The sequence below is a fragment of the Penicilliopsis zonata genome (genome assembly GCF_001890105.1).
Source record: "Penicilliopsis zonata CBS 506.65 unplaced genomic scaffold ASPZOscaffold_1, whole genome shotgun sequence".
Lineage (NCBI taxonomy): Eukaryota > Fungi > Ascomycota > Eurotiomycetes > Eurotiales > Aspergillaceae > Penicilliopsis > Penicilliopsis zonata.
Window position 1 is genome coordinate 3,250,939 of NW_019208911.1, and position 24,046 is coordinate 3,274,984.

General features: G+C 54.4%; 10 protein-coding genes and 2 non-coding genes across 12 annotated transcripts; 5 read left to right on the forward strand and 7 right to left on the reverse strand.

Annotated features, from left to right (window-relative positions):
• Positions 1-23: 23 nt before the first annotated feature.
• On the reverse strand, positions 24-1,033 carry ASPZODRAFT_12537 (hypothetical protein; the record flags this gene model as incomplete). The annotated part of the gene is made up of 3 exons (XM_022721426.1): positions 24-594; positions 670-893; positions 953-1,033. The coding sequence occupies 3 exons, from the start codon at positions 1,031-1,033 to the stop codon at positions 24-26; spliced, it is 876 nt and encodes a 291-aa protein (XP_022586234.1).
• On the forward strand, positions 965-3,099 carry ASPZODRAFT_127851 (hypothetical protein). The gene has a single exon (XM_022721853.1). It carries the CDS (start codon positions 1,345-1,347, stop codon positions 2,761-2,763), a length of 1,419 nt encoding a protein of 472 aa, XP_022586235.1. The 5' UTR covers positions 965-1,344; the 3' UTR covers positions 2,764-3,099.
• A 57-nt stretch (positions 3,100-3,156) lies between these two features.
• ASPZODRAFT_55640 (hypothetical protein) lies at positions 3,157-5,333 on the reverse strand (the record flags this gene model as incomplete). The annotated part of the gene is made up of 8 exons (XM_022728553.1): positions 3,157-3,531; positions 3,593-3,977; positions 4,025-4,216; positions 4,266-4,417; positions 4,469-4,646; positions 4,698-4,806; positions 4,878-4,994; positions 5,066-5,333. The coding sequence occupies 8 exons, from the start codon at positions 5,331-5,333 to the stop codon at positions 3,157-3,159; spliced, it is 1,776 nt and encodes a 591-aa protein (XP_022586236.1).
• Positions 5,334-6,060: 727 nt separating this feature from the next.
• Positions 6,061-8,263, forward strand: ASPZODRAFT_108681 (hypothetical protein). The gene is made up of 6 exons (XM_022720965.1): positions 6,061-6,165; positions 6,225-6,307; positions 6,390-6,651; positions 6,715-7,348; positions 7,405-7,607; positions 7,668-8,263. Exons 1-6 carry the CDS (start codon positions 6,133-6,135, stop codon positions 8,244-8,246), a joined length of 1,794 nt encoding a protein of 597 aa, XP_022586237.1. The 5' UTR covers positions 6,061-6,132; the 3' UTR covers positions 8,247-8,263.
• A 6-nt stretch (positions 8,264-8,269) lies between these two features.
• ASPZODRAFT_127852 (hypothetical protein) lies at positions 8,270-10,998 on the reverse strand. The gene is made up of 3 exons (XM_022721854.1): positions 10,150-10,998; positions 9,919-10,081; positions 8,270-9,866 (listed from the first exon to the last, which is right to left on the reverse strand). Exons 1-3 carry the CDS (start codon positions 10,544-10,546, stop codon positions 8,348-8,350), a joined length of 2,079 nt encoding a protein of 692 aa, XP_022586238.1. The 5' UTR covers positions 10,547-10,998; the 3' UTR covers positions 8,270-8,347.
• Positions 10,999-11,512: 514 nt separating this feature from the next.
• On the forward strand, positions 11,513-12,440 carry ASPZODRAFT_127856 (hypothetical protein). Its single transcript, XM_022721855.1, has 2 exons — positions 11,513-11,911; positions 11,976-12,440. The coding sequence occupies exons 1-2, from the start codon at positions 11,530-11,532 to the stop codon at positions 12,344-12,346; spliced, it is 753 nt and encodes a 250-aa protein (XP_022586239.1). The 5' UTR covers positions 11,513-11,529; the 3' UTR covers positions 12,347-12,440.
• A 2,117-nt stretch (positions 12,441-14,557) lies between these two features.
• ASPZODRAFT_57033 (hypothetical protein) lies at positions 14,558-16,568 on the forward strand (the record flags this gene model as incomplete). Its single annotated transcript, XM_022728656.1, has 6 exons — positions 14,558-14,719; positions 14,778-14,929; positions 15,001-15,053; positions 15,117-16,045; positions 16,104-16,315; positions 16,385-16,568. 6 exons carry the CDS (start codon positions 14,558-14,560, stop codon positions 16,566-16,568), a joined length of 1,692 nt encoding a protein of 563 aa, XP_022586240.1.
• Positions 16,569-17,009: 441 nt separating this feature from the next.
• On the reverse strand, positions 17,010-17,091 carry ASPZODRAFT_t12. Its single transcript has one exon. It is a non-coding gene; the product is annotated as a tRNA-Lys (tRNA).
• A 495-nt stretch (positions 17,092-17,586) lies between these two features.
• ASPZODRAFT_t8 lies at positions 17,587-17,671 on the forward strand. Its single transcript has one exon. It is a non-coding gene; the product is annotated as a tRNA-Tyr (tRNA).
• A 79-nt stretch (positions 17,672-17,750) lies between these two features.
• On the reverse strand, positions 17,751-18,796 carry ASPZODRAFT_148958 (hypothetical protein; the record flags this gene model as incomplete). The annotated part of the gene is made up of 2 exons (XM_022725438.1): positions 17,751-18,688; positions 18,748-18,796. 2 exons carry the CDS (start codon positions 18,794-18,796, stop codon positions 17,751-17,753), a joined length of 987 nt encoding a protein of 328 aa, XP_022586241.1.
• Positions 18,797-19,027: 231 nt separating this feature from the next.
• ASPZODRAFT_148959 (hypothetical protein) lies at positions 19,028-20,489 on the reverse strand (the record flags this gene model as incomplete). Its single annotated transcript, XM_022725439.1, has 2 exons — positions 19,028-20,324; positions 20,392-20,489. The coding sequence occupies 2 exons, from the start codon at positions 20,487-20,489 to the stop codon at positions 19,028-19,030; spliced, it is 1,395 nt and encodes a 464-aa protein (XP_022586242.1).
• A 227-nt stretch (positions 20,490-20,716) lies between these two features.
• ASPZODRAFT_138802 (hypothetical protein) lies at positions 20,717-23,443 on the reverse strand (the record flags this gene model as incomplete). The annotated part of the gene is made up of 3 exons (XM_022724493.1): positions 20,717-21,639; positions 21,737-22,020; positions 22,098-23,443. The coding sequence occupies 3 exons, from the start codon at positions 23,441-23,443 to the stop codon at positions 20,717-20,719; spliced, it is 2,553 nt and encodes an 850-aa protein (XP_022586243.1).
• Between the last annotated feature and the right edge of the window lie 603 nt (positions 23,444-24,046).

Consider the following 24,046-nt stretch of genomic DNA (forward strand, 5'->3'; position numbering starts at 1 on the left):
CAACTGCTGCTAACTATTGGTCCCTAGCTAAGATCCGTGTCTGCCATGATCTCCCCCCATTCCTCGCAGATGGCCATCTTTTCAGCGCAGTTGTCCTTGACGGCCTTGAACCCATCCGGGCCTATTGGGAGTCGCAGAGGCAGGGTCTTGCCTGCACAACGGCCCTCTGCGCGGACCGCATCGACGATGAGCACTGCCGCCTTGTGGGGATCCCCCGGCTGCTTGCTGTCCGCGGCATTGCAGTGGTCCTGGACTAACTTGTTCATCTCCTTGTACTCCGAGCGCTGGTTCGGGCCACTGAAGTAGTGGATATTTCCCGGCGTCATGACCTTGGTACGGAAGTAGCCTGGCGTCAGCAGGCAGAATCGGATACCAAACGGCGCAAGCTCGGCGGCCATGTTCGGCACAATCCCTTCCAGCAGGCCCTTGGATGCTGAGTAGTTCGATGCCCCCGGGGCGCCGTAGTAGGCGCCCACGGACGACATGAACAGCACCGTACCCGTCTGCCGGGCGCGCATGGACGGTAGAAACGACCGGGTGAGATTCAGTGGACCGAGAACATTGTTCCGGAGGGAGTTGACGAGAACTTGCTCACTGTTCTTCCAATCAGCGCCTATCACTGGGACGATTCTATGAGTCCAATGGGGGAACGAGGATAGGACTCTCTACTTGATTTCTTCAAATATGCCGGCATCAATGAACCCCGCGTTGTTGAGCAGGACATCGATGTGACCGTATATATCCCAGATCTGCTTCGCTTTGGCATCCAGGCTCTCCTGCGACTCGGTCACATCGAGCTCGACGACTGCAGCACCCGCAGCCTCAAGGGCAGCGAGACGTTCCCTACCGCTGACACCGTCGCGAGGCCGAGCCGTCGCGACGACTTTGTCGCCCTGAAATATTCAGCAGAGCACATGCAAATCAAGAACAATAACGACCTAGAGGCACTCACCTTGGCAAGAATGGCATAGGCAACAGCCTCCCCGAGGCCAGATGAACAGCCGGTGATGAGCCAGACGAGTTGGTTGGCCATGTTTTGATTCCCAGTCAAGTTTTCAATCCGCGATTATTTTCCGTGAACGAAGTCTCGACCTTGAGTCTGCTATCTGTATTCTGTTTCTCACCACTACCCAGCATCGGGTAATCCATGTATTGCCACGTCAGCCCCTCTGAGGGGTTGATCAGCATTGTGATCTTCTGTCTGATTGGGCTGCCCTGCAGGGTGGATAATAAGAGCCCTCATACTGGAGGCCTAACGTTCATGCAAAAAAGAGAGTCATACGTGTGCTTTCTACTGTATATACAGTAGATGGCTGATTTTTTTTTTTCTCTGGCTTATGAGCCATGCCCTGGCAGCAGGTCTTCCCCGGGTGCTACGAACGCAAGTTCGACTCGCTGGAGGCCTTCTACCTGACCGTTACAGCGTCCACTATCGCGCTGGAAAAGCAGCACTTCCATGTCACTTGTACTGTCCGCTTCCAGAGCTTGCCGTCGGTGGACGAACTTCGCCGGGCGTGGCTCGCGCTACGCCATCGGTACCCTCACATCGCCGCGCGACCCAGCGACGATTGCAATGGCGACGTTCCAGCACGCTTCGTCTACACAGTGCCTTCGACAGCAGACCTCGAGGCCTGGATGCAGGAGACACTGACTGTTGTGAATGCGCTGGCTGCCCCGTCGGCCGAAAGCCTCTTCGAGACCTTCCCACCCACGGCGCTGGTCAAGCTCTACTTTCTCCCGCATACGCACGAGCTGTGTTTCCGGGCGCCGCACTGGCGTCTCGACGCCACTTCCATGATGTGCACCCAGGATGCCCTGCTGCAGATCCTAGCGGACGGGCCTCCCTCGCTGGGCGAGCTCGTCTTTGACGGCTCCGAGGCTGCCCGCCTGCCGCCTTCCCTCGACGAGGCGGGTGGTGTGCCACAGGAAGCCACGCCCGCAATCCTTCGTGCCGTTGAGGAGGAACTTTCTGTACTAAAGGCCGAGGGCCCGCACCTGACGTTGCCGACGCGGCCCAATGTGCTACCCGGGACGACGCGGCGGTACGGTTTCAACCTTCCGCACACCTCCACGCAGCAGATCATCGCGGGGTGCAAGGCACGCGGCCTCACCGTCACGACGGCCGCACACGCTGCCCTCGCTCTGGTGATGCAGCGGTACGCAATCCACGACTTTGATCCGGCAACGCGCGGCCGCCCTGGAGGCAAGTTCACGGGCCTCGTCTCCGTCGATCTACACAAGTATCTGCCCGCGCCGTGGAACGAGCCCGCGACGGCCGCGAGCCCGTATCACTCGGGCATCCCCATCAGCGTGGATCTAGATGTGGCGCGGGACTTTTCTGCCATCGCAGCCTCGCTTACCCCGGTCTACGCACGGAACCTGGGCCAAGACAGCCCGCGCAACCTCTTCACCATCCTGGCCGAGTATGAGCGGCAGTGCACTGCCCTACTTGCGGTCCCGCCTCCTGATCCCCTGCGCAGGCCTGCGCACGCGGAACTCAGCTCGATCGGGATTATTGACCGGCATGTGCGACCGCAGTATGAAGGGGTTGGGGTTGGTGGCCGCAACAGCAAGACCTACACCCTGGAGGACTGGTGGATTGCATCGGAGATGACCGGCCGGTATCTTCAGATGCGTCTGTGGACGTGGAACGGACAGATGCATCTCGGGGTCAACTACAACGAGGCCTTCCATGAGGCTACGTTCGTGGAGGCCTTTGTCGCCGAGTGGAGAGATGTCTTTGTGGAGAATATTGTTGTGTAGCTTTTTTTTTTTTTACACGGGGTTTAATACGAGGCTTTCTTTCTTGATTCGCTTGCTCTACTCCCAGTCTTATTTACAGAGTAGTAGGTGAGATGTCTACTACATACGTATTTTGATGCGATTGGCAATGATTGGCTAGATAAGATCTACTCGAAGCGGAAATCGGCCCGGGGTCCCGCACTCCACCCGCTCCACCCGCTCCACCCCCGCCATTAATATAGAGCATGGATTGGCTGAAAGGACTATTAGGAGCAGGAGAGTGCTAGGTGTACAGCCCGTCGCTGTACCGGATAGAGACATACTATCTCATATTTTGATCTATAATCCATTAATATCAGGAGAGGATAGCCATTGAACTCTAGTAACTATATGTCTTTAACCTACATTTACTCGTTATATAGCCAGCTTCTTATCAACCTCTCTCAAATGACTTGGGGAGTAGGTACCGCTGCAATATTCCCTCGTCACCTCCCCCATGCGGTGGTCTCGGAAACCCGCGTGTTCGTCGCCGAGCACCTGGACTGCCATGCTCATTCCACTCGCCTGGTGCCATAGCACATGGCAGTGCAGCATCCAGATACCTTCGTTGTCGGCTCGGAAGCGGAGCACCACGTATCCCAGCGGAGGCACGTAGACCGTGTCCTTTTCCAGCGGGTTGATTACGTTGTAGGCGCCGCCTTTGGGGGGTTTAGACGTGTCAAATGGATTGAAGTAGTCCCAGCCGCTTTTGCCACGGTAGGAGGATAGAACATAAAAGGTTGTCCCGTGCTTTCATATTTTGTATATCGTCAGCTAGGGTGATACTTATGGAGGAGTAGCGTATCCTAACCAAATGGAATGGATGTCCCGTGACGTCCATATTATTGATGACGATGTCAATCCACGCTGGCTCCGGGCCTGTCCAAGGAACAAGTTGGTAGCTATTCCAGTCTTCTCGGCCTAGACTGAGCAGCGGCTGCGGTTGTTTCTTCCAGTGCGTGCGATTGATAAAGCCCATGGGGATGTTGTGTTCATGGACGAGAATCTGAATGGCGCTGTAGAGGACAACAAAGGACTTCGGTTCGGGTAGGGGGTGGGGTAATAAGAGCCCTTGTGCGGTCTGGAGATTGAAGGAAGTTATCTCTGTCTGGTTGGATGAGGAGAATTGCCCCTTCGGGTCTGATATGGCGAATGATTGCGTAGGTGACAGTGCGAGATTGGGAGTTTGAAAGTTTCTTGGTTGTCAATACATCTTCTTTTGATGAACCAGTGACACACTCACTCCTTGTCGAGATCAATAATAAGTTGACTGGTCTCCTCTGGCCGATTCCAACTGAGGATGAAATCAACTCGTTCACCCGGATAAAGTACACCAACCGAGTTGACCGGAGGCGATGCAGTGATTCTCTGCCCGTCAAAATGAGTGACTTGGATCTGTGCATTTGGAATGGTGATGGAGATGCCAGTCAAGGCTCTGCCTCGATGAGTACAAGTCCATGGTATACATGTAAGGACGAACTCACCCCACGTTCGCCACTCGCACTCGATATGTCTTCCGGGTATCCATTTGGATCCAGGGCATATCCGACGGGCTACAATCAACCGGGAATGCAGGCAATGCCCGAGAACAGTCAAAATGGCCGAGTCCATTGATCAACAGGGAGTCCGGACATGGCTATGCTGGTTATTTAACTATCGATCCAAAGCAGACTCGTCGTGAAAATACCTCTGAGCCATCACTTTTGGCATCCATAAAGGCATCCAACACCTCTCCAGCGGGTCGGTGGTACCAGTCTCCTGCCAGTAGGAGAATCTCCTCGTCTTGTTGGATGGCTCCAGGTGGATGTACCACTAGTCCTCCGTAGAGTCCGTCACTTCGTTGGACATCCGAATGCGCATGGTACCTAGTTATTTCGGTTACTCTGGATTTCTCAATGAGATATGTGGTGATGAACTCATACCAGAAAGTCCCTTCTTGCTCTATTCGAAACCTGTAAGTATAGCTGGCCCCTGGTGGGATAGCACACTGTGTGATACCAGTCGCACCATCCATATGGTTTGCCCCTGCATTATCAGTATACCGTACCACATAGATGCCAGTATATAGAGAGAGGGGGGGAGGGATATTCAGTTACCTCTCATAAGCAGTCCATGCCAGTGAATCGAAACTTCCTCGTCTGCCAGCGAATTCCATACCTCAACCTCGAGCACGTCTCCAGAACGAGCTTCGATCGTCGGCCCGGGAAATTGACCTATCTTCAGTGTTAGCCACTGTCTCCCCTCGATCGTGGTCTTGTTTTCCCCTAAAAAAATTTTAAAGTACCGTTGATCAAAAACACGTCCTTTGCAACTCCATCTGGCACCTTCCGCCCCGAGGTGATATTCCACACATGTCGGAGCGAGTCTGCTGGCCGCAAGACATGATCTTGCGGGTGCAACAGTATCTCTATACGTCTTTCTGCAGCCGAAACAGCGTGCTCTGCCACCAACGTAGGGACCCCTGGCCCCGTCCAGAAGGTCTGCACAATCAACAAGGCCGTCGAGAGAATCAATAGACTGCCTGCGAGAGAAAATGCGTGAGACCAAGCCATCGTGCCATCTCTCTCTCTCTTCCAGAGCTGACTTACCTGGCGAGAGAGAGAGAGAGAGAGAAGTTCTTCTGGCAATTGAAGCTCCTGAAAGTGAAGAAGGTCAAGGATCACGGGAGTCACATGATGCCAGTAACACACGTGAGGCAGGAGAGGCTCCCATTGGTCAGGGCGAGAGCCGGCGGATCGACAGAGGAATCCTTGAAAGCTTCAACCTGGAGGAAGGACGATATCTGGGATTTTTATTGCTTGGGGAGGACTGTCTGATCCCCACTGCTTGATCCGAATGATTCTGGTTGAAATGAATCGAGAGAGGGGATAGACAGTAAGTAAAGAGGACTGTTCTACCTAATCTACACGAATTTACGCGAATCTACACGATAACAAGACGCTGGCTAATGAGATCCTGAAGAGCGAGATGAAACAGAAAGGATTGCAAGGGTAGAATTAACCTTGACAGTGCCAGGTTCGACGAATCCTTCTTCAGACATCTTTCAGCAATAATGCTCAATGTTCCTGGCACGTGGAATACCCAGTGGCCGCTCCCAAGGGCTCTGAGAGTCTCTCTCATTTCCGCACAATCCTACCTTACCCCTCCTCTTCTCTCCTTGGACTTTTCTCGCATAGCACATGGAGAGAGGGAGGGGTATAAGAAGACGGCAGATATGGCCGTCGAGGAGAAGAGTTCGAGAAGGTCAAGCAGCTGCCAGCGATCGACATGTTCCGACACAGCCTGGCTCTGGTCCTTGCCGGTGCTGGAGTGGCCCGCTCGGGCTCGCTCGCCGATGTTAAACATGTGGTGATGTTGATGCAGGAGAACCGCTCGTTCATGCATGTACGTGGTGATGTGATGACGGAGGGGAAGAGGGCAGGATTTTGATTGACCATGGGCAGTATTTTGCGACTATGGCCGGTGTCCGTGGCTTTGCGGATCCCAACGTCCAGATCAATGAGAATGGCAAGTCGGTGTGGTACCAGTAGGTTTCCCTTCCTATAGCCTAGGTACTACTTAACCTACCTAGTAGCTAGCTAGCTAGGTATCTCGTACTAACAGCGAAGGAATGTCTCTACCCTCACCGATGCTACGGATTGGCTTCTCCCCTTCTGGCTGAACTACGAAGGGGGCGATTGGCACAACCGCACCATGTGCATGTCTCCTGGTAGTAACGAGTGGTTGCCCACCCAGGAAGGCATGAACAATGGCACCATGGACCAGTGGGCAGTCTCCTGTACGCCTCAGGCCTGGGGTTACTTCAAGCGAGAGGATATTCCCTTCCACTACGCCATGGCCGATGCCTGGACCGTTGGTGACATGTACACGGTAAGACTACTTAAGGGGGGGGGTTAGAAAACCTGAAGCTCATGCGATATATCTGTTGAATAGGCTGGTGTGATGTCCGCTACCGACCCCAACCGGTGGATGTGGCAGTCCGGATCCATCAACGTCCCCGGAGGCCCCCAGCCGCTCGGGGCCGGTGGTGTCGTGCTAGATGACAACCAGACCCCAGGGTGTGAGGGCACGAACTTGAACTGTGTGCCTCTGGACTGGCCTCCCACAGCTGAGATCTACGACAAGGCCGGTGTCGACTGGCGCGGCTACATGAACGAATACGACTACGTGACCAACAACGGCCTCTTCTACTTCAAGTCCATGCAGGAGGCCGCCACCAACTCCAGTCTGTACGAGCGGGGGCTCGCATTCAGCGACCGCAACTCGCTCGAGGGTTTCTATGCCGACGCCGCCAACGGTACCCTGCCCGAGGTGAGCTGGATCTTTCCCCCCGGAGCCGTCAACGAGCACCCGCCGCACACCCCCGGCGACGGCGCCTGGTTCATGAAGAAGATCGTCGACGCCGTCACCCACGGACCCAACTGGGACAGCACTGTTTTGATCATCTGCTATGACGAAGGCGGCGGTTTCGGCGACCCCATCTGGCCCTACCACTCGCCCCGTGGCACGGCCGGGGAATGGCTCGAGGATCCATATGGGGAACTGGGATACACTTTTGCGGGACCAGGTGCGTTTTGATTTATGCTAGGGTTAAAAATACTGTAATCTCTAACTGACTACTAGGAATTCGCGTCCCGATCTTTATCATCTCCCCCTGGACCCGTGGCGGCAAGGTCTTCACCGAGCACACCGACCACAACTCTCAGATCCTCTTTGTCGAAGAGTTCCTCAAGGCCAAGGGGTATGAAAACGTCGTGACAGCCCAGATGTCCGAGTGGCGCCGCAACCACATGTCCAACCTCCTGAACGCTTTCGATTGGGATAACGTGAGCTTTGATCTATATTCGCTTTTTTTGAAGATGATAACTTGACTAATATTCCTACAGCCCGACTACTCTGTCCCCTCCCTCCCTCAAGCCCCCCACCCCTACACCGACTCCGACGGCGAGATCGTGGGGACCTACGTCGCCTGCGAGGCCTATTACTCGGACGTGGTTCCTACGATCCCCTACGGTAACCAGACACTCGAAGACGCACTCTACTACGAGGACGGGTTCAAGAGCGTGCGCGGCAACCTGACCGAAGGCCGGTATCTCGTCTTCGAAATCGACGGGTACGCGCTGGCCGCCGAAGAAGAGTCCAAAAGCAGCAACGACAAGGTGACCGTGACCGCTGCGACGTCTACCCACGAGGGCCTCGCCCAGCGCTGGGTTCTCCACGTCGAGGAAACAGGCACCACGCACTTCACCATCTCCTCCGCGCTGGACGGACGGTACATCGGCGCTGAGGGCAAGCTGGTCACTGACGCAAACGACGCGGTGCTCTTCGATATTGCTTATATCGGCGGAGGCAAGTATACCATCACCGTGGTGAGCAGTGGGAAGCACCTTTACGCCAACAAGAACGGGGTCAGCTTTAATGGGCAGGTGGTCAGCTTTGATGTCTACAGTGTGACTTATCATTGACCGGGTTGGAATTAGATCTTTTACTTGGATTAGAGCAATCATTGTACTTGAGGAGTACACTAGTCTTTCTACATGAGGCTATTCAATATGATTTATATATATTAAACATACGAGCGCTGCACATCCCGTATCAAAGGCTCACGCTCCCAATCCCGAACAGCAATCTGAACCTGTTCCGAGACCTGCGGAGAAGAGGGACAATCATCCTGGACGTCCATCTCGCCGACGACACCCGCGGCAGCCATGGCGCGAACACGAACCGACACAAAAATCACCAGGACGACACCAACAGCGCAAGCGGCTAGTGTCAGAGCAGCATTGACGGGGATAGGATTACGATGGAAAGATTTGAAAGTGAGGGTGTCGAGGGCGGTCTGGGCGAAGTTGCCCATCCCCGCCAAACAAATGATCAGACCGTATACTTTGCCGAAGGTTTGAAATCCAAACACTTTGGCGGCGTAGTCCGAGACAGCGGTGTAGTAGAAGGGCCGGTAGAGGACGAAGAGGACGAGATTTGCGTACGCGGCTGGGAGGCAGGCGGGGATGCAGCCGAGAAGACCGATCAGCGAGGCGACCCCGACGAGTAAGGCGAGCACGGTGCGCGTCGGGAGAGAGTCGAGTACGGTGCCGATGAAGGGGACGGAGACCAGGCCGCCGAGCGGGAGGAGGAGGTCGAAGGCATCGTTGATCTGGCGGGCGAGCGCGGGGGAGTCGAGTAGGTAGGCGTACTGCTGTCGGATCGAGGCGACAAAGTAGTTAATTCGTAGCATCTGCAGGACGGTGAACAAGGTGATCAGGATGAACCAGGGGGACTGGATCTGCTGCAGCGCAGAGAACCCGTGCATCGCGCCCCAGACGCCGCCGACGGCGGGCTGCGACGCGGGCGGTTTGGGTTTCAGGGCCGCGGGCCGCGGCTGCTGCTGAGAACCGCCATTATTCTCGGGAGATTCGGGGGATCCGGGCGACCCCGGAAATGTTGGTGTCTGGAAGGGCGAGCTTTCGTCCGGGCTATCTTGGAGCAGATCCTGGATCTGGCTGACGATGCTGTGGCGGTGCATACGACGGTCGTTGCGTTGGCGTTCGCCCTCGCGGGGATCAGGGATGCTGGCGTCGACCTGGTCGTGGACCTCCTCCATGATCTGCGTCTCGGCCTCGACGACGAGCTCGCCGACGGTCTTGTAGGACGTGGCGGGCATGACGGACAGTTGGACGAACAGGATGAAGAGCGGGACGGTCAGGTAGATCGAAAAGAGCTTGGTCGTGGAGAAGGCACCCCCGGTCTTCTCATTGACCAGACGGAACACCAGGAAGAGCGCGCTGGACGCATCGAAGGCGCCGGTCAGCATGGACAAGATCAAGCCCGATCGTGCCGGAAACGTGTTGGAGAGGTGGAAGGAGGAGATGAAAACAAACGGCCCGCCCAGCGAGAGGAACAGATAGCCGGGGATATAGCCGTCAAAGGGCAACTGGGCGGCAAACCCGAACAAGACAGCGCCCAGCGCCAGACACACGCTCCCGATGATCCCACAGACTCGCGGGCCATACGTGTCGAGAATGGTCCCTACGGGCAGCGCCGAGACATTGGTCGCGACGGCCGCAATGGTGAACATCAGGTTGAGACTATTGAATCAGTCGACTGTATTACACGAACTGTAACTCGTATTTTTCATACCGAATCTCTTGTCCATAGCAAACCAGAGCGCCCGTGTCAAGCTCCTCCTGGGAGCACAGATGCCGATATACCCCCTCGCGGATGAGCACCGGCTTGATGGCGGCAAACCCAAAGACGACACCTGCTGCAAGGAAGCAGTAGACCACAGCGATGAAGACTTGGACTATTCAATGTTAACAGACAGACAGACAGACAGACAGACAGACAGATAATCTGAAAGGCTTTATATACCGATTCTCTTCGCCTTGCTGACTTCAAAAGCCCCCGTCGTCAAGGGAGCTATTCCCTCTGGTTCCTTAAAAGCCACATACTGTGGTTCTAGCTCATCTGGCGCAATTTCCGTATGGTTGTTCTTGTGGACATTGGCACTGGAGCTCTGGAAGAAGGAGACACGGTCGTCGTTCGCATCTTCGACCGAGGCGCGACTCCACCCGGGCGCCGCGTACGGATTGAAGTTGAGGCGGTGGTGACTATATATCGAGGGGAAGGAAGAGGACAGCGACGTCTCTGGAAGCTCTTGATGGAGCTCGTCTTCTGGTTCTGAATCGGTGATCGACGACTGCCGACGCCAGAACGCGGCTGGGCTGTGCTCCCATGACTCGAGATACGAGACGCGAGGCAACGACATCCTTTCCGATGTTTTTTCTTCTTCTTTTTCTGTTTATATTATCGAGATATAAGGGTCGAGACAATGGCGTGAGTATTAATTCGCTCTTTGTTGGAATGAGAGGGGAGGGGATCGACGCGTGGCGATCCAAAGCAAGGCAACCTCCCAATTAATCTGGGACAGACGGTCAGTAGAGGGAGACTTTAAACGTGTCTGTTGGTTCATTAGTAGCTTCTACCCCTGCCCCCAGCCTGCTCTTATCTCAGCCATCGCCCGCGATAGCCAGTCGAGACGCTTCATCGTCTTCCACTCGCGTTGCTGGACGGTGACGTCGGAGAAGCGGCGGAGATAACGGTGGTCACGTGAGGGGTATTCCCCGCAAATCGGTCATAGACGAGCGTAAGCACTGATAAGAGAACAGGATAATATAATATAATGAATAGGTAATTAATAGGTAATTGTCTTCATTTAACTGCGTCTTAATTAATGATGATAATACCTAGAATTATAAAACTCGGGATGTGCTAAGGATGCCCTAATGTCGTGCCCTAACCACCCAATAGTAAATACAGCCGTTCAGGGTGAAACAAGGGCAATGAGGCGTAATAACGGAGGATATTGGCCAGTTAGATGACTAGTATAAGGGAAGAGGTGATGTATATAGCTTACTGTAGTAGGTGTCCAGCCTCCAGGCAGCAATAATCACATCAGAGGTGCTTATATAGAATAGAAAACAACTAGATACAGCCTCCTTGCCCTATGACTCTCTCTCTATCCTACAGGAGTGTTTATTATTTTTATTTTATACAGCCTACTGGTTATCTATATAGCAGATAACTACCTAGTTACCTAGTTACAATACTGCCTAGGTAAGGACACTTTGCCTGTTTTAGCATAGTACTCGCACTGTGTTTTATATAGCATTAAGATACTGCGAATGTGCTGCTATAGTATCAATATTTGGAAGTAAACTAACTACTAGACTAGTGAGTACCTGATTCAAAATGGGTGACAAGCCACCTACCTACCACGAAGCGACATCTATGGCCTCGCCGCGGATGGAGGGGATCCAGATTGTGCTGATGTACTTCAGCTGGACGGACCGCATCCGTCTGCTGGGCTTCCCCGACAACCTCCAGGCGCGCGTGACGGAGGTTCTGAGGAGGTCATGGCCCAAGGGCATCCAAGATGTGCGACCCTTTGACGAGAGCATGGAGATCAAGCTGCGCGGGAATCCCTTTGCGCATGGCGGCGACGAAGAGAAAATCGCGATCCGCAGGGTTGTCTTAGACCTGCTGGACATGTTTGCAAAGGAAGGATGGGGGGTTGGCCCGGTGGCAGGAGGTTTAGGGCGACTGGGAAATTACCAAGCATATGGTGAAAAGGGTTAGTCCTGTCTCTTTCCTCTCTCTCTCTCTCTCTCTCTCTCTCTCTCTTTCTGACAATACAGCTTCACTGGTCCTCCAACGCCAACTGCCGCAGGAACGCCTTTGGCTGTGTGTTTCCTTTGACTCGCGTGACCTGATCCATCTGGTCAACGCCCCGGCTCATCTAGCCAAGGCGATGTGTAAAGCGTTTGGCGACCGAATTGAGGGATGCTACCAGGACTTCGTGTCCGAAAACTTCGAGCTCAGGTTGAAGGATGCAGTCTGGTCACAGCCAACGCCCAAGGGTGCTGTGCAGAGCAGACTAATCGCTCTCCAAGTGCTACGCTGTCTCCACGAACAGGGATACAGCTTGTGTGCTAGTCTAGACCTCGACCACGGTCTTGGTGGCACTTTGTATCTAAGCAGTGGGGAGATTTGGTTCTGCTGCCGCTGAATACGAGGCCCAAATAGTGGTCTGGCGTTCGAAGGTGGCTTTTCATGCCGCTTTGGTTCGCTTCGTCTAGTCGTTTTCTGCTGGCTTGTCATTCGATCTCTTAGCTTCGTCAAATGGGTCATGAATCGTTTATCCACATTACCAATTCCTTCTTCCGTCAAATGTAGCCCTTATCTCGATCGTATTGTGGCGAGCTGGTAGGTGACTTGGACCAAAGAATACCTGGTGTTAGACGAAGGAAACATTTGGTCGTGTCCAGAGTTGTTTGTTTGACGGGTTTGCTCTCCTGGTCACGTTGTCTTCAGTCACGTTGCCAGTCGGTCTTCCTCTTCTCTCTTCTCTCTTCTCTCTTCTCTCACGATTCTTTCCCTCGTCGCCTCAACACAACCAACTGACATCGAGATAGGATCCATTGCAGATGAACTATTTAAGACATGCAGCTGCAAGATGCAGCCACAGGGATTGTTCCGAGAGGGCAAAAGTCGGTCAGGGCTGCCGAACCCCAAAAACGCAGGCTTTGCGAGGAGCTGCAGATCTCCAGGAAGCAAGTGTGGACAGATACGGAGGGCTGGAAAGCTAAAGCAAGTGGACATGTTCTGAGGGATCTGTTGTGGGACCTGATCTGCATCCAACTACTCCATCTGGTCTCGGAGAGCTAGACTCATCGCGTGGGAGTCGTGCCATCGCAGGACAGGGCAGCGAGTTGCGTCTGGATTGATCCCTGCGTCAACTGACACATTCTGCAGGGATCCGTGTTGGGGTCTTCTATTCGGACTTCTTCGAAAGAAGGTTCGTTTTTGTTGTCCATTATTAGATACGGGGAATGCTGACTTGTCGTTTCGACACGTCCAGGCTCTCTCACCAATGGCATAGATTTCTTTTCGACTTTAGGCTCATCACCTAGGTTTTCTCGTTTTACAATACCAGTCACATACTTCCCCCCAAATTTTGGGGTGAACCAAGATATGAGATAGCTAATCAACTGCTCCCTTGCTTGTTCAAAAAAAGAGTCTCCGCACGTGGAATCGGTTCCATATTTTTTAGATTCAGGGCTTTGGCTTTCATTGGTATGTTAGATCTTAGCAGGTGCAGGAACCTGGGTACCTGATCCATGTTCCGATCACTGGTGACGTGGACGGCCATGCGACAAGGATCTTCTGAACCTCTTTCCTTTTCGAAGCGTGTAACGGCATCCACTTTCCTTGTCGGACACGAGATAGCAGCACTACTTTGGGCTTCTTCGAGTCCGAGAAGAGGAGATAACTTCCCAAGCTTCAAGATCGGAAGCTCGGTTACTGGTTCGTCTTCGTGTTTGTGGGGTAGCCGGCCTCTGCTATCAAAACATACATTCGTCATGGCTGTTTTTTTACCCATTTCCCAACACTCCCCTGATGCCTCCCATCAATGGTCACGCCTAGAGATCCAGGAATTGGTTCCGATCTGATTGTCTTTGGTGATCTTCCAAGTTTCCAGCAGCCAGGCCACGGGGACTCTCGGCCCTCTAAGCCTCTGCTACCCGGGGATTTCGAAGGCGCCCGGGCAACAATGAAAGCTTTTTAAAACCCCATTGGCGGTGGATGGTATTGGGCCACCAGGCCGCCAAGGGCTCTCAATTCAGACCTGACACTGTCAGCTCGCTTTCCTATATTTGGTGTTACTAATCTCTTGAGACCAGTCTCACCTCCCCTACACCCCAACAGTCGTGGCTGCACCTGTCATTCGCGACTCGTCAGCTCTTCGTTGACTTTGGGATACCATGGAATCGTGTTCCTTAGTCAAGCTTGCAGGAACGCTTAGAAAAAACCAATTTCTCCGATGACCCGGACGATCTCTCTGTTGGAACCGTTCGCCGATCCCTTGCATAAACAGCTTTCGCTCATCTTAACTCCGTGATCTGTACTCTGATGATTGGAGGGTGTGGATATGTTCGTCTGCATGATAATTCCTCGTCTCTGTAACTACAGAATACGCTACTGTAACTCGGTCATGTCAGAGGCCCCCTGCCCCCTTGGGGGGGGGAGGATGTATGTTCTATTCTCATTACGGGCAGCGTGGTACAAATATGGAATCCCGCCCCCCAATGGAGGACATCTATATAGAACCTCCCTTCTATCTTAATTCTTCGTCATCAGCCAAACCCCTTTCCCTCTCAGTGCTCACTTCTCTTCTTGCGTGATCACAATGGAGAGTCCAAGGATATCACTTCTGACGATGCTTCTTCTGGCTCTTTTATCTTTCTTGTCATCGGCCATTGCTGCAGCCGTGGGCCGTCGTGAATGTGCCAATGGGCCGACGACGAGGCACTGCTGGGGCCAGTATGATATCAATACCAACTTCTACGATGTGGTTCCAGACACCGGGGTTACCAGAGAGGTCAGCTCCCATTTCAATTCATGTTCCTTTGGCCGACTGGCTGACCTAGAATATCTAGTTCTGGCTCTCTGCTCAAAATCTGACCCTCGCTCCAGATGGGTATGAACGGGAAGTGTTGGCGTTCAATGGCCAGATTCCTGGCCCTCTAATTGAGGCAGACTGGGGGGATACGATTGTTGTGCATGTTACTAATGAATTGGAAAATAATGGGTAATTGACTAGGATGGATCCATTCTCTCTCCAGACTCGGTGGGGCAGTACTAATTGAGGAATATTTATAGCACGTCGATCCATTGGCATGGAATTCGGCAACTGAACAATAACGAAAATGATGGTAAGTCAATGAAACCTTTTTTTTTCTGAGGTTGCATCAGAGGCTTATTCAGTCCCGACGAAGGCGTCCCGGGAGTCACTCAGTGTCCCATCCCGCCTGGAGAGACCTACACATATACTTGGCGGGCAACGCAGTACGGGCACAGCTGGTACCATTCTCACTTTAGTCTCCAGTACGGAAACGGGTTATTTGGGCCCATTCTCATCCACGGGCCATCGTCTGCAAATTGGGATGTGGATCTCGGTGTGCTCCCCTTACAAGACTGGGCCCATGAATCCGTGTTCACCCTGTGGGCTGGGATCACCCAGTACGGCGCCCCGCCGCCGCTCCCGAACGGCCTCATCAACGGGACAAACACCTTTGACTGTAGGGGCTCCAGTGATCCAGCTTGTCTAGGTACCGGCAAGCGATACGAAAACTCGTTTGTCCAGGGGAAAAAGTATCTCATCCGACTCGTCAACACGGCAGTCGATGGGTACTTCAGGTTCTCCATCGACAACCACAAACTGACCGTGGCCGCCACCGATTTGGTTCCCATCCAGCCTTATGAGACGGACAACGTCCTTCTCGGCTCGGGCCAACGCTACGACATCATTGTGGAAGCAGACCAACCGATCGGAAACTACTGGCTGCGTGCGACTTACCAGACAGCCTGCCGCAACAATTCCAATGCTAACAATATCCTCGGCATTATCCGGTACGAGGGATCGGACCCCGTCGCAGTGCCTACCACGCACATGAAGGATTTCCCAGAGGAATGCCAGGATGAACCACTGGACAAGCTTGTGCCATACATGGCCTTGAACGCCGGCCAAGGAGTGGAGAAGAGTCTCGATCTCAGCAATAACAAGATTGACAATATTTTCCACTGGACGATGAACGGGTCTGCATTCTATATCGACTGGTCCGAGCCAGCGCTGCTGATGCTGGAGAGCAATGACACCGTCTATCCGGCTGACTACGGAGTATATGAGTTGGACGCTGCTAATGAGGTATGTTAGAAGATAACCACCCTGAAAGTGCACATGCTTACATGGGAAAAAAAAAAAGTGGATATACTGGATCATCCGAGACGAAAGCACCTTTGCAACCTCTCATCCGATCCATCTCCACGGGCACGACTTCAATATCCTTGCACAGGGCGAAGGTGAGCTCGATCTCACCACGATCACGCTCAACACGGATAATCCTCCACGACGAGATGTTGCCACCTTGCCTGGAGGGGGGTATCTGGTCATTGCCTTCCAAACAGATAACCCAGGGTAAGTCTGAAAAGGGCGAGAATAGATATGAATAAGCATGAGCAATCTGCTGACTGGCTTGTCTCTAAGCTTCTGGCTCATGCATTGCCATATTGCATGGCACTCCAGCCAAGGGTTTGCCGTGCAGTTTGCGGAACGGCGGTCTGAAATCCTGGCCACCGTCTCCGATCAGTCTGCCATCCAAGAGCAATGCGACTTGTGGGATGGATATTTCGATACTGAGCCGTATGAACAGGATGACGCGGGGGTGTAGAAGACACGGGTTGAGGGTTTATGGTTCGTTGTGTATAATCACCAATCCTAGTATATAATGATAGCATGATAAGAATAGGTTTATTACTACTAGTAACTACCTCGAGGCTATTGATCACTAGTTGACAAACCATGCCGATCATTCAGTATCCAATTAACTAGTTCAATAGGTAATGCTGGCCTTGGCGAGTGAAGCCGACGCAGCTGCAGCCACCGGATGCGACAATAGCGGAGAGGGTGGACCGCTGATGCCGATCTATAGATTGAATTTACAGTCATCCCGATGGGAAGGACATGGAGCATTGTCGTAATATGATTATACTTTATTGACTGTGGACATCGTATGTAGAGCTGGTTTGTATCAAGTAGTATATAGAAAATGGCATTAAATGTGTCTTTCAGGTTGGTAGGGTGTACATATAAATGAGTTGGAAAAAAAAGAAGCCGAACGCGGGGGTCGAACCCGCAGCCTTGAGATCGCAAGATATAAGAGTCTCACGCTCTACCGATTGAGCTAGCCCGGCTGCTGTTGGAGGCTGGCCCACTATTGACATTATAAGCCTGTCTGCTATTTTGAGCCAGTCAGCCTATCTTGAGCCATCCGTTCATACTAAGTACTCTGTACTTGCTAAGTTGTATGCCACGGTACTTTTATGTCTCCTGAATGTCACAGTGTAGTTGTTTAGTCTGTCGGCTTATATTGATATTTAAGAGCGAAGTTTATTGACGTGTAGTGTGCTTGTTTTGATTTTGTATTCCCTTGCGACATAGTTGAATATATATCTGAACATGTACATGCAGTCTTCGACCATTAACCGCGCATAGTAAGGAGTACTGACAACAGCCAACTGGATACAAAGGAATTACCAAAACACACGAAGAAAATAATACACTACTCGATTAGCAAGAATGTCTGCTAACGTAAATTCCGAATTCCAGTATAGTATATAGTACATAGTTATAAAGAACCAAGTAAATGATTTGTTCATAAAGACGAAACCTCTGTAACCATCGACCCACCCCCGATGGTCTAGTTGGATATGGCGTTCGGCTGTAATGTAACATATAACCGAAAGGTCGCCGGCTCGATTCCGGCTCGGGGGATCGTCTTTTTTTTTTCTTTTGTTCACATACTAACTACCAAATAGAAAAATCAATTCATTCTGTCTGATACTACGATGTACTATCCATCCATCAAAGCCGCAAGAAACCCCCCGTACCGCCCCCCATGCACCGGGATGCGATCCAAGATGTCAGCAATTTGTTGCATGTCTGCGTCGTCGAGATCGACGCGAGCGAGGTTCTCCTCGACGCGGGCGACGGTGGTGCAGCCGGGAATGGGTATGATGAGGGGCAAGTCCGGGGACTTTTCACTGTGAGCCTTTACCCAAGCGATGGCGACCTGGGGCAGGGTGAGGCGCTTCCGGGCGGCGATGAGGCGCAGGGCGTCGACGAGTTTGAGATTCAAGTCAAAGACCTCGGGCTGGAAACGCGGGTACTGGCGTAGCATGCTGTCGGCGGGGAGATCGTCGAGGGAGGAGATGGTGCCCGTCAACCAGCCACGCGAGAGCGGCGAGTAGGCCACGAGCGGGATCTGGAGGGCTGCACAGCAGGCGGCGACGCCGTTGGACAGCGGGTCGGTTGAGAAGAGCGAGAGCTCGACCTCGACGCTGGCGATGGGGTGGACGGCCGCGGCGCGGCGGACGGTGGCGGCGCTGCACTCGCTGAGTCCGATGGCGCGGATGCGTCCTGCGTGAACCTCGTCGGCGAGGGCGGCGACGGTGGTTTCGATCGGGGTCTGCGGATCGACGCGCGCGGGCTCGAAGATGTCGATCTCCTTGGTTCCCTCCAGCAGCCGCAGACAGTTTGCCACGCTGGCTTTGATCCCTGCTGCGCTGCCGTCGGGGCCGTGGGCCCCGATCCCGCCCTTGACGCTGAGCACGACTTTGGCGCGGTCCTCGGGATACCGCGTGAAGTAGTGGCGCAGCAACTGCAGACTGTTTGCCTCGGGGGGGCCGTAGAACTCGCCTGCGTTCCAGAAGTTGGCGCCCAGCTCGAGGGCGCGTTTCATCACGGCGCAGGCCTCGTCGTACGAGACCGGGTTCGGACGCCAGGTGAGGCCTTGGACGTTCAGCAAGAAAGAATAAGACAAGAACAGGACAGGAACAAGAGATACTTACCCATCAGGCCGAAGCCGATGGGGCCGATCGGACGGTTGACGAGCGACATGGTGAAGTGTGTGAAGAGTGAAGGAAGACAGATGGACTTGGTGGGGTATTTATATGAGTCAACTCCTAAGTCCGTGTCAGATGGAGAATAAGATAGATTACTCTATTCAATAGAAGATAATATACGTGGAGATTGAGATGGAGATTGAGATGAATTACTCTATTCAATAGAAGATAATGTACATGGAGATTGAGATGGATTACTCTATCAAAAGACAATACTATACAAAGGCTAGACCTTCCACTTCCACCCCCCCAAGGTGACCTCGACGCGCGCCCAGAAGATGGCGACGGTGGCGGCGAAGAGCAAGACGCCGACGGTGATGGCGGCGCGTTCGTAGGCGATGGGCGCGGTCAGCGCGGTGGCCTGTGGGATGAGGAGGCCGGTCAGCGGGGTGCCGACGAGGGCACCGAGGCCGCGGACGAGATAGAGGGCGCCGTTGACGGAGGTGAAGTTCTGGACGCCAAAGAGCTCGATCAGGGAGGCCGGGAAGAGCGAGATGTAGGCGCTGGCGAAGCAGCCGTACAGGATGGTGAAGACGAAGAAGAGGGCGTGGCCGGTGAGGGAGCTGCCGTGGGCCTGGGCGACGATGGAGGGCAGCCAGAAGGCCAGGACGGCGATGGTGGAGGCAAAGGTGGTGAAGAGCAGGGCGTTGATGCGGCCGCAATGGTCGGCCATGTAGCCCGTCAGGATGCGCGAGACAAAGTTGGAGGCGTTGCTGAGGGTGATGAAGTTGGCGGCGGCGGTGCCGCTGTAGCCCAGGGCCTGGGCGTACGAGGCGTAGAAGAACAGCGGCGTCGAGTACGCGGCGGACTGCAGGAAGCAGCCCAGCGCCTGCGCGGCGAACTTGGAGGTGCGTGCAACCTGCCAGTTCACCAGGGGGACGACTTTGTACCAGCCCGTGGCGGGCGTCAGATGGCGGACCTGGACGCGCACCTGGCGCTCGTAGAAGCGAGGCTCCCAGCGCAGGGCGGCGCCGGCCAGCACGTTGCAGAGACAGCAGATGCAGCCGCAGATGCGCAGGGCGTTGCGGAAGCCCACGGCGTCGATCAGCGCCCGCAGAACAGGCGGCCACACGATGCCCCCCAGGGCCGACCCGGCGATGATGAGGCCCATCGCCAGGCCGCGCCGCCGATCAAACCACGTCGGACTCACCGTCACCGCAGGGATATACGCCATGCACACGCCGATCCCCAGCAGCAGGCCCTGCGTCAGCACAAACTGCCACAGTCGCTCGCTGACGCTCGCCAGCACGCACGCCACCCCAAACACCACGCCGCCCGCCATCACCACCACGCGCGGCGGGTACACCTTGATCCAGGTCATCACAAACGGCGCCGCCATCGACATCAGCGCGATCGCCAGCGTGCCGATCAGCCCGATCATCGCCGACGAGGCCCCCGTGAAGGGCGTGTCGGCCTCCTTGGCCATCGCCTCGTACAGCGCCTGGTACACGCCAAACGAGAAGATCACCGCCGTGCTGGTGAACATGACCAGGAACCCGGCCACCACAACGAGAATCGGCTGTCTAGAATCATTGGAATCATTAGCTTTTCATTCTTCTCAGTGATTATTCAAGTAATTTTAGTTCTTACACCCGACTAGGCGTTGGAGTGGCTTCTTCAGAGACATCCGGAGAGACTCCTCCAGCGACCGGCTCAGGAGCCTCCCTCTTCGACTCGATGGAATCCATGCTTGCCATCAGAGAAAACGGCTGGCCATGCTGGCCATCAGAAAACGACCGGCTATGCCCTTAAATAATCAACAGACCAACTGCCGACTAGCCGTGAGTCCAGGATCTGGTGCGGGGGTTGAGACAATCCGGTGGATGAGACAACAGCCGTGATTACTAAGCAGACAGGTATTTATATTTATATAATAGCTATACAGACCCAGGTCCCAGAGTACTGTATGAAATTTCTAATTCAACCCCCCATCCGGCCCAAAAGGAAAAGAAAACAGCCCGTCGTCTGCCATGTTGCCCAGCGCAAACATGTTGTCCGGGTTCAGACCGACAGGAAGCCCCAGCTCAGGCACGAACCCTGTCGCCTCGTACAGCATCATGCTCGACATGTCGTACGGCTCCGGTTGCGTCGTGGATGGCTGGGGGTAAGGGTAATACCCCTGCGACAGCGAGACAGACGGGTACGGCGACCACGCCGTCGGATCAGACGAGCTCGGCTGCAGAGGAGGGGAGATCTGCGGTAGACTTTCGTAAGTCCGTGGGTAGGGTGTCCGGTTCGAGTCCATGGCAACTTCGCTGAGGAGATGTAACGGGCTGGTGCCGGGTCTGCTAGTGTTGTTGTTGTTGGTGGTGGTAACCTCACAAGGTCGCTTGAGGGAGGGATCCTGCTCACGGCGCTTGCGGAACCAGTTGCGAAGCATGGAGATGACCACGGCGAACTTGGCAGCGGTGCGGCCGCCGTCCAGCTGGCCTGCGGCGTTGTAGTGATCAATCACCCGGTCGAGATAGTACTCGACTTTCAGGCTGGAGACGGGGATCACCTGGCCGACGCGGTTGCCCGGGGCCGACACCACGGCGCACAGCTTGATGAGCGCGACGCATGCGTACGAGGTGCGCGCCAGCGCCACGGTCGGCATCGCGGTCATCTTGTGCACGTCCACCGAGGTGACCACGTCCAGCGCGTCGTGCACGGCAGCCAGCGTCGACGACAGGGCGTTGATGTGCGCGGCGCTCGCGGGAATCCGGCCTTCCTCGTCTGCCGTGCTATTCGCCCCCCGGGGGGAAGAAGAGGTCCCCTGCCCTTCTCCGTTGAGTTCGGTATGCATGGCGATCTCGTGCATGTAGATGCTTAACACATCTTCAAACTGTCTCATAGTAGCTGACCAGTCAGTTTTTTTCTTTTTTTTTTTCTTTTTTTTTTTTTTACAGACAATAAAGTAAAAAAAGACAAAAAGACAAAGGAGAGAAGGAAGTACTAGAGTATTCCTCCGGGAGGATCTGCTTCCTCCATCGATCGAGCTCCTTCTCAAAGCCCTTCAAGGTATACTGAACCTTGGGATTGGAGACGGTCATCTCGGTGGACGGTTCGTCGGCAGAGAACTGAAAGGCCACATCCTCCGCCAGATGGGCCAGCTTGGCCCAGTGCACCAGCACACGGTCCGAGGGGAGGGCGTCGGGCGAAGTTTGCAGGACTTCAATACACTCATCCATGTACGGTTGCCAGTGAACTAGGAGGGTTCGTCTCAGGGCGACCGACACCCTAGTAGAGGTTCAAACTGTCAGAAGAGAAGAAGAAGAAGAAGAAGAAGAAGAAGAAGAAGAAGAGAGGAGACTCACTGGACGGCCATAAAGTAACAGCCAAGCCAGGTGCGGCGAGTCTCTGGAGCCTTGGGATCAGCAGCGTTGGGCTTGGGCCCCATGATCTGATGGAGGAGGTTGCCATGCTGCCTGGAAGCGAGGGCGCGACGGTTCATGCCCAGGTCCATGCCCATGACAACGGCCATGTGGGTGAGTTGGTAGAACTTGAGCTCCTCGAAGTGGTCCGGGGGCATGTACCAGATACAGGTGACGAGGATGGCCTGGACGAGCTCGAGGGATTTCTCGCCGCGCACGACGACGCGCTTGGCGAGCATCTTGTAGAACTCGGTGGTCAGCGAGAGCTGCAGCGCCGGCTGGAACGGTCCCAGCGCCACGGCCAGGATGGCGTGGAAGAGCACCGGTTTCGTGCGCCGCACCTCCTCCATGGTCGTCCCCGTGGGAAACACCACGATCGGCAGCTGTTCCGCCAGCTCGTTCACGTACCGGTCCCATGCCTTGCTTGCGCTGTCGTGGTCCACGACGCCCCGGTCGATCACGTCCACCGTCTGCGTCGCTTCTTTCTCTGCTTTCGAGCCTTCGCCCGCCCACACTCGCCCGTGCTTCCCGGGTCCATTCCCGGGTCCTTCGCTTGTTGTTTCTGCTGCTGCTGCTGCTGCTGTCCCTGCTGCCGTCGATGTCGCAGGGCTCCCCGATGAAGAGGATTCCTTTACCTCGCCACTGAGCCGCCGCTTATTCCCCGCCAAACTGGTTGTTGCTGACACCTCCTCAGGCGTATACGGAATACGAACCGGTGCAAGCTGCGTAGCAGCGCCTAGCCACCGTCTCGCGGTATACTGCGGATCGTCACGACTTGACACTGCAGGAGCAACCGCGGGAGCAACCGACGGAAGAGAGGGAGGAAGAGGAGGAAGGGGAGGAAGGGGAGGAAGAGGTCCACCCTGCGAGGCCTGCAGACTCGCCGTGAGGGCATCGATCTTGCGTTCCAGCTCTGCCACCCGACTGTCCGTCTTCTTCTGCCTCTTGCGCGTCGGGGCAGTGATCACGCACGCCCGCCGAGCCTTTGCGCACCGTTTGCACGCGCCGCCGCTTGGCCCCCTGGAATCCTCGTCTGGCTCGCAGCGGACCTTGAGCTGGCGGCAGGCTTCACAGGCGCGCGGGCGCTTCAGATCGGCGAACGGATCGTTAGGATCGGGCGATTGGAACGGTCGGGAGGCGTACTGGTTGTTGTGGTGATTCAGGCTCGGGTCGGGATACTCGGTCGCAGACGAGGAGGTGACGGTGTGCGCGGACGAGGGCGACGGGTTGCTGCTCTCCCCAGCACCGGCGCTGGCGCTGGGGCGATGTAATCGAGGATCAATATCCATGGATATCGTAACGAGATCGGAGGCTCTGCAGGCTTGTCTATTTGGAAGGGGAGTTCGTTCGTGTCTGTGTCTGTGTCTCGGTCGCGGTCGCGGTCGGGGGGACCTATTGCCAGCTTAGCTTTCGCCATCTCATTCGAAGAAAATAATTGAATTCTAGCTCATAAGCGATGAGACGAAGAACAGAATGATGAATAGATGAAAGATAGAATAAATTCAACGATGAATGTAATGATGGTAGATGGTAGATGAAGAAGTGAGAATCGACTCACCTCGGGGAACACAGACGCCGATGGCCGACCAGCGGCGGTGGAATCAGTGGGCCAGGATGTGTCGATTAATGAGAATATGTAGTATAGAAATATCCTGATGCATGGAAGAACGGACAGACAGACGAAGACCAAGCGGTGTCTGCTGGAGAGGGAGTGACGAGGTTGAGTGAGTTGAGGGAGAAGCGGGTGGGAGACGGGCTTTGATGCTGTACGGAGAGGACTCTTTTCTTTTTTTTTAATGATACTCATGACTTATTATATAAGTATATAGAGATATTTATAGGTATAGGTATAGGTATAGGTATAGAAATATGAATTGGTATAGAGATAGGTA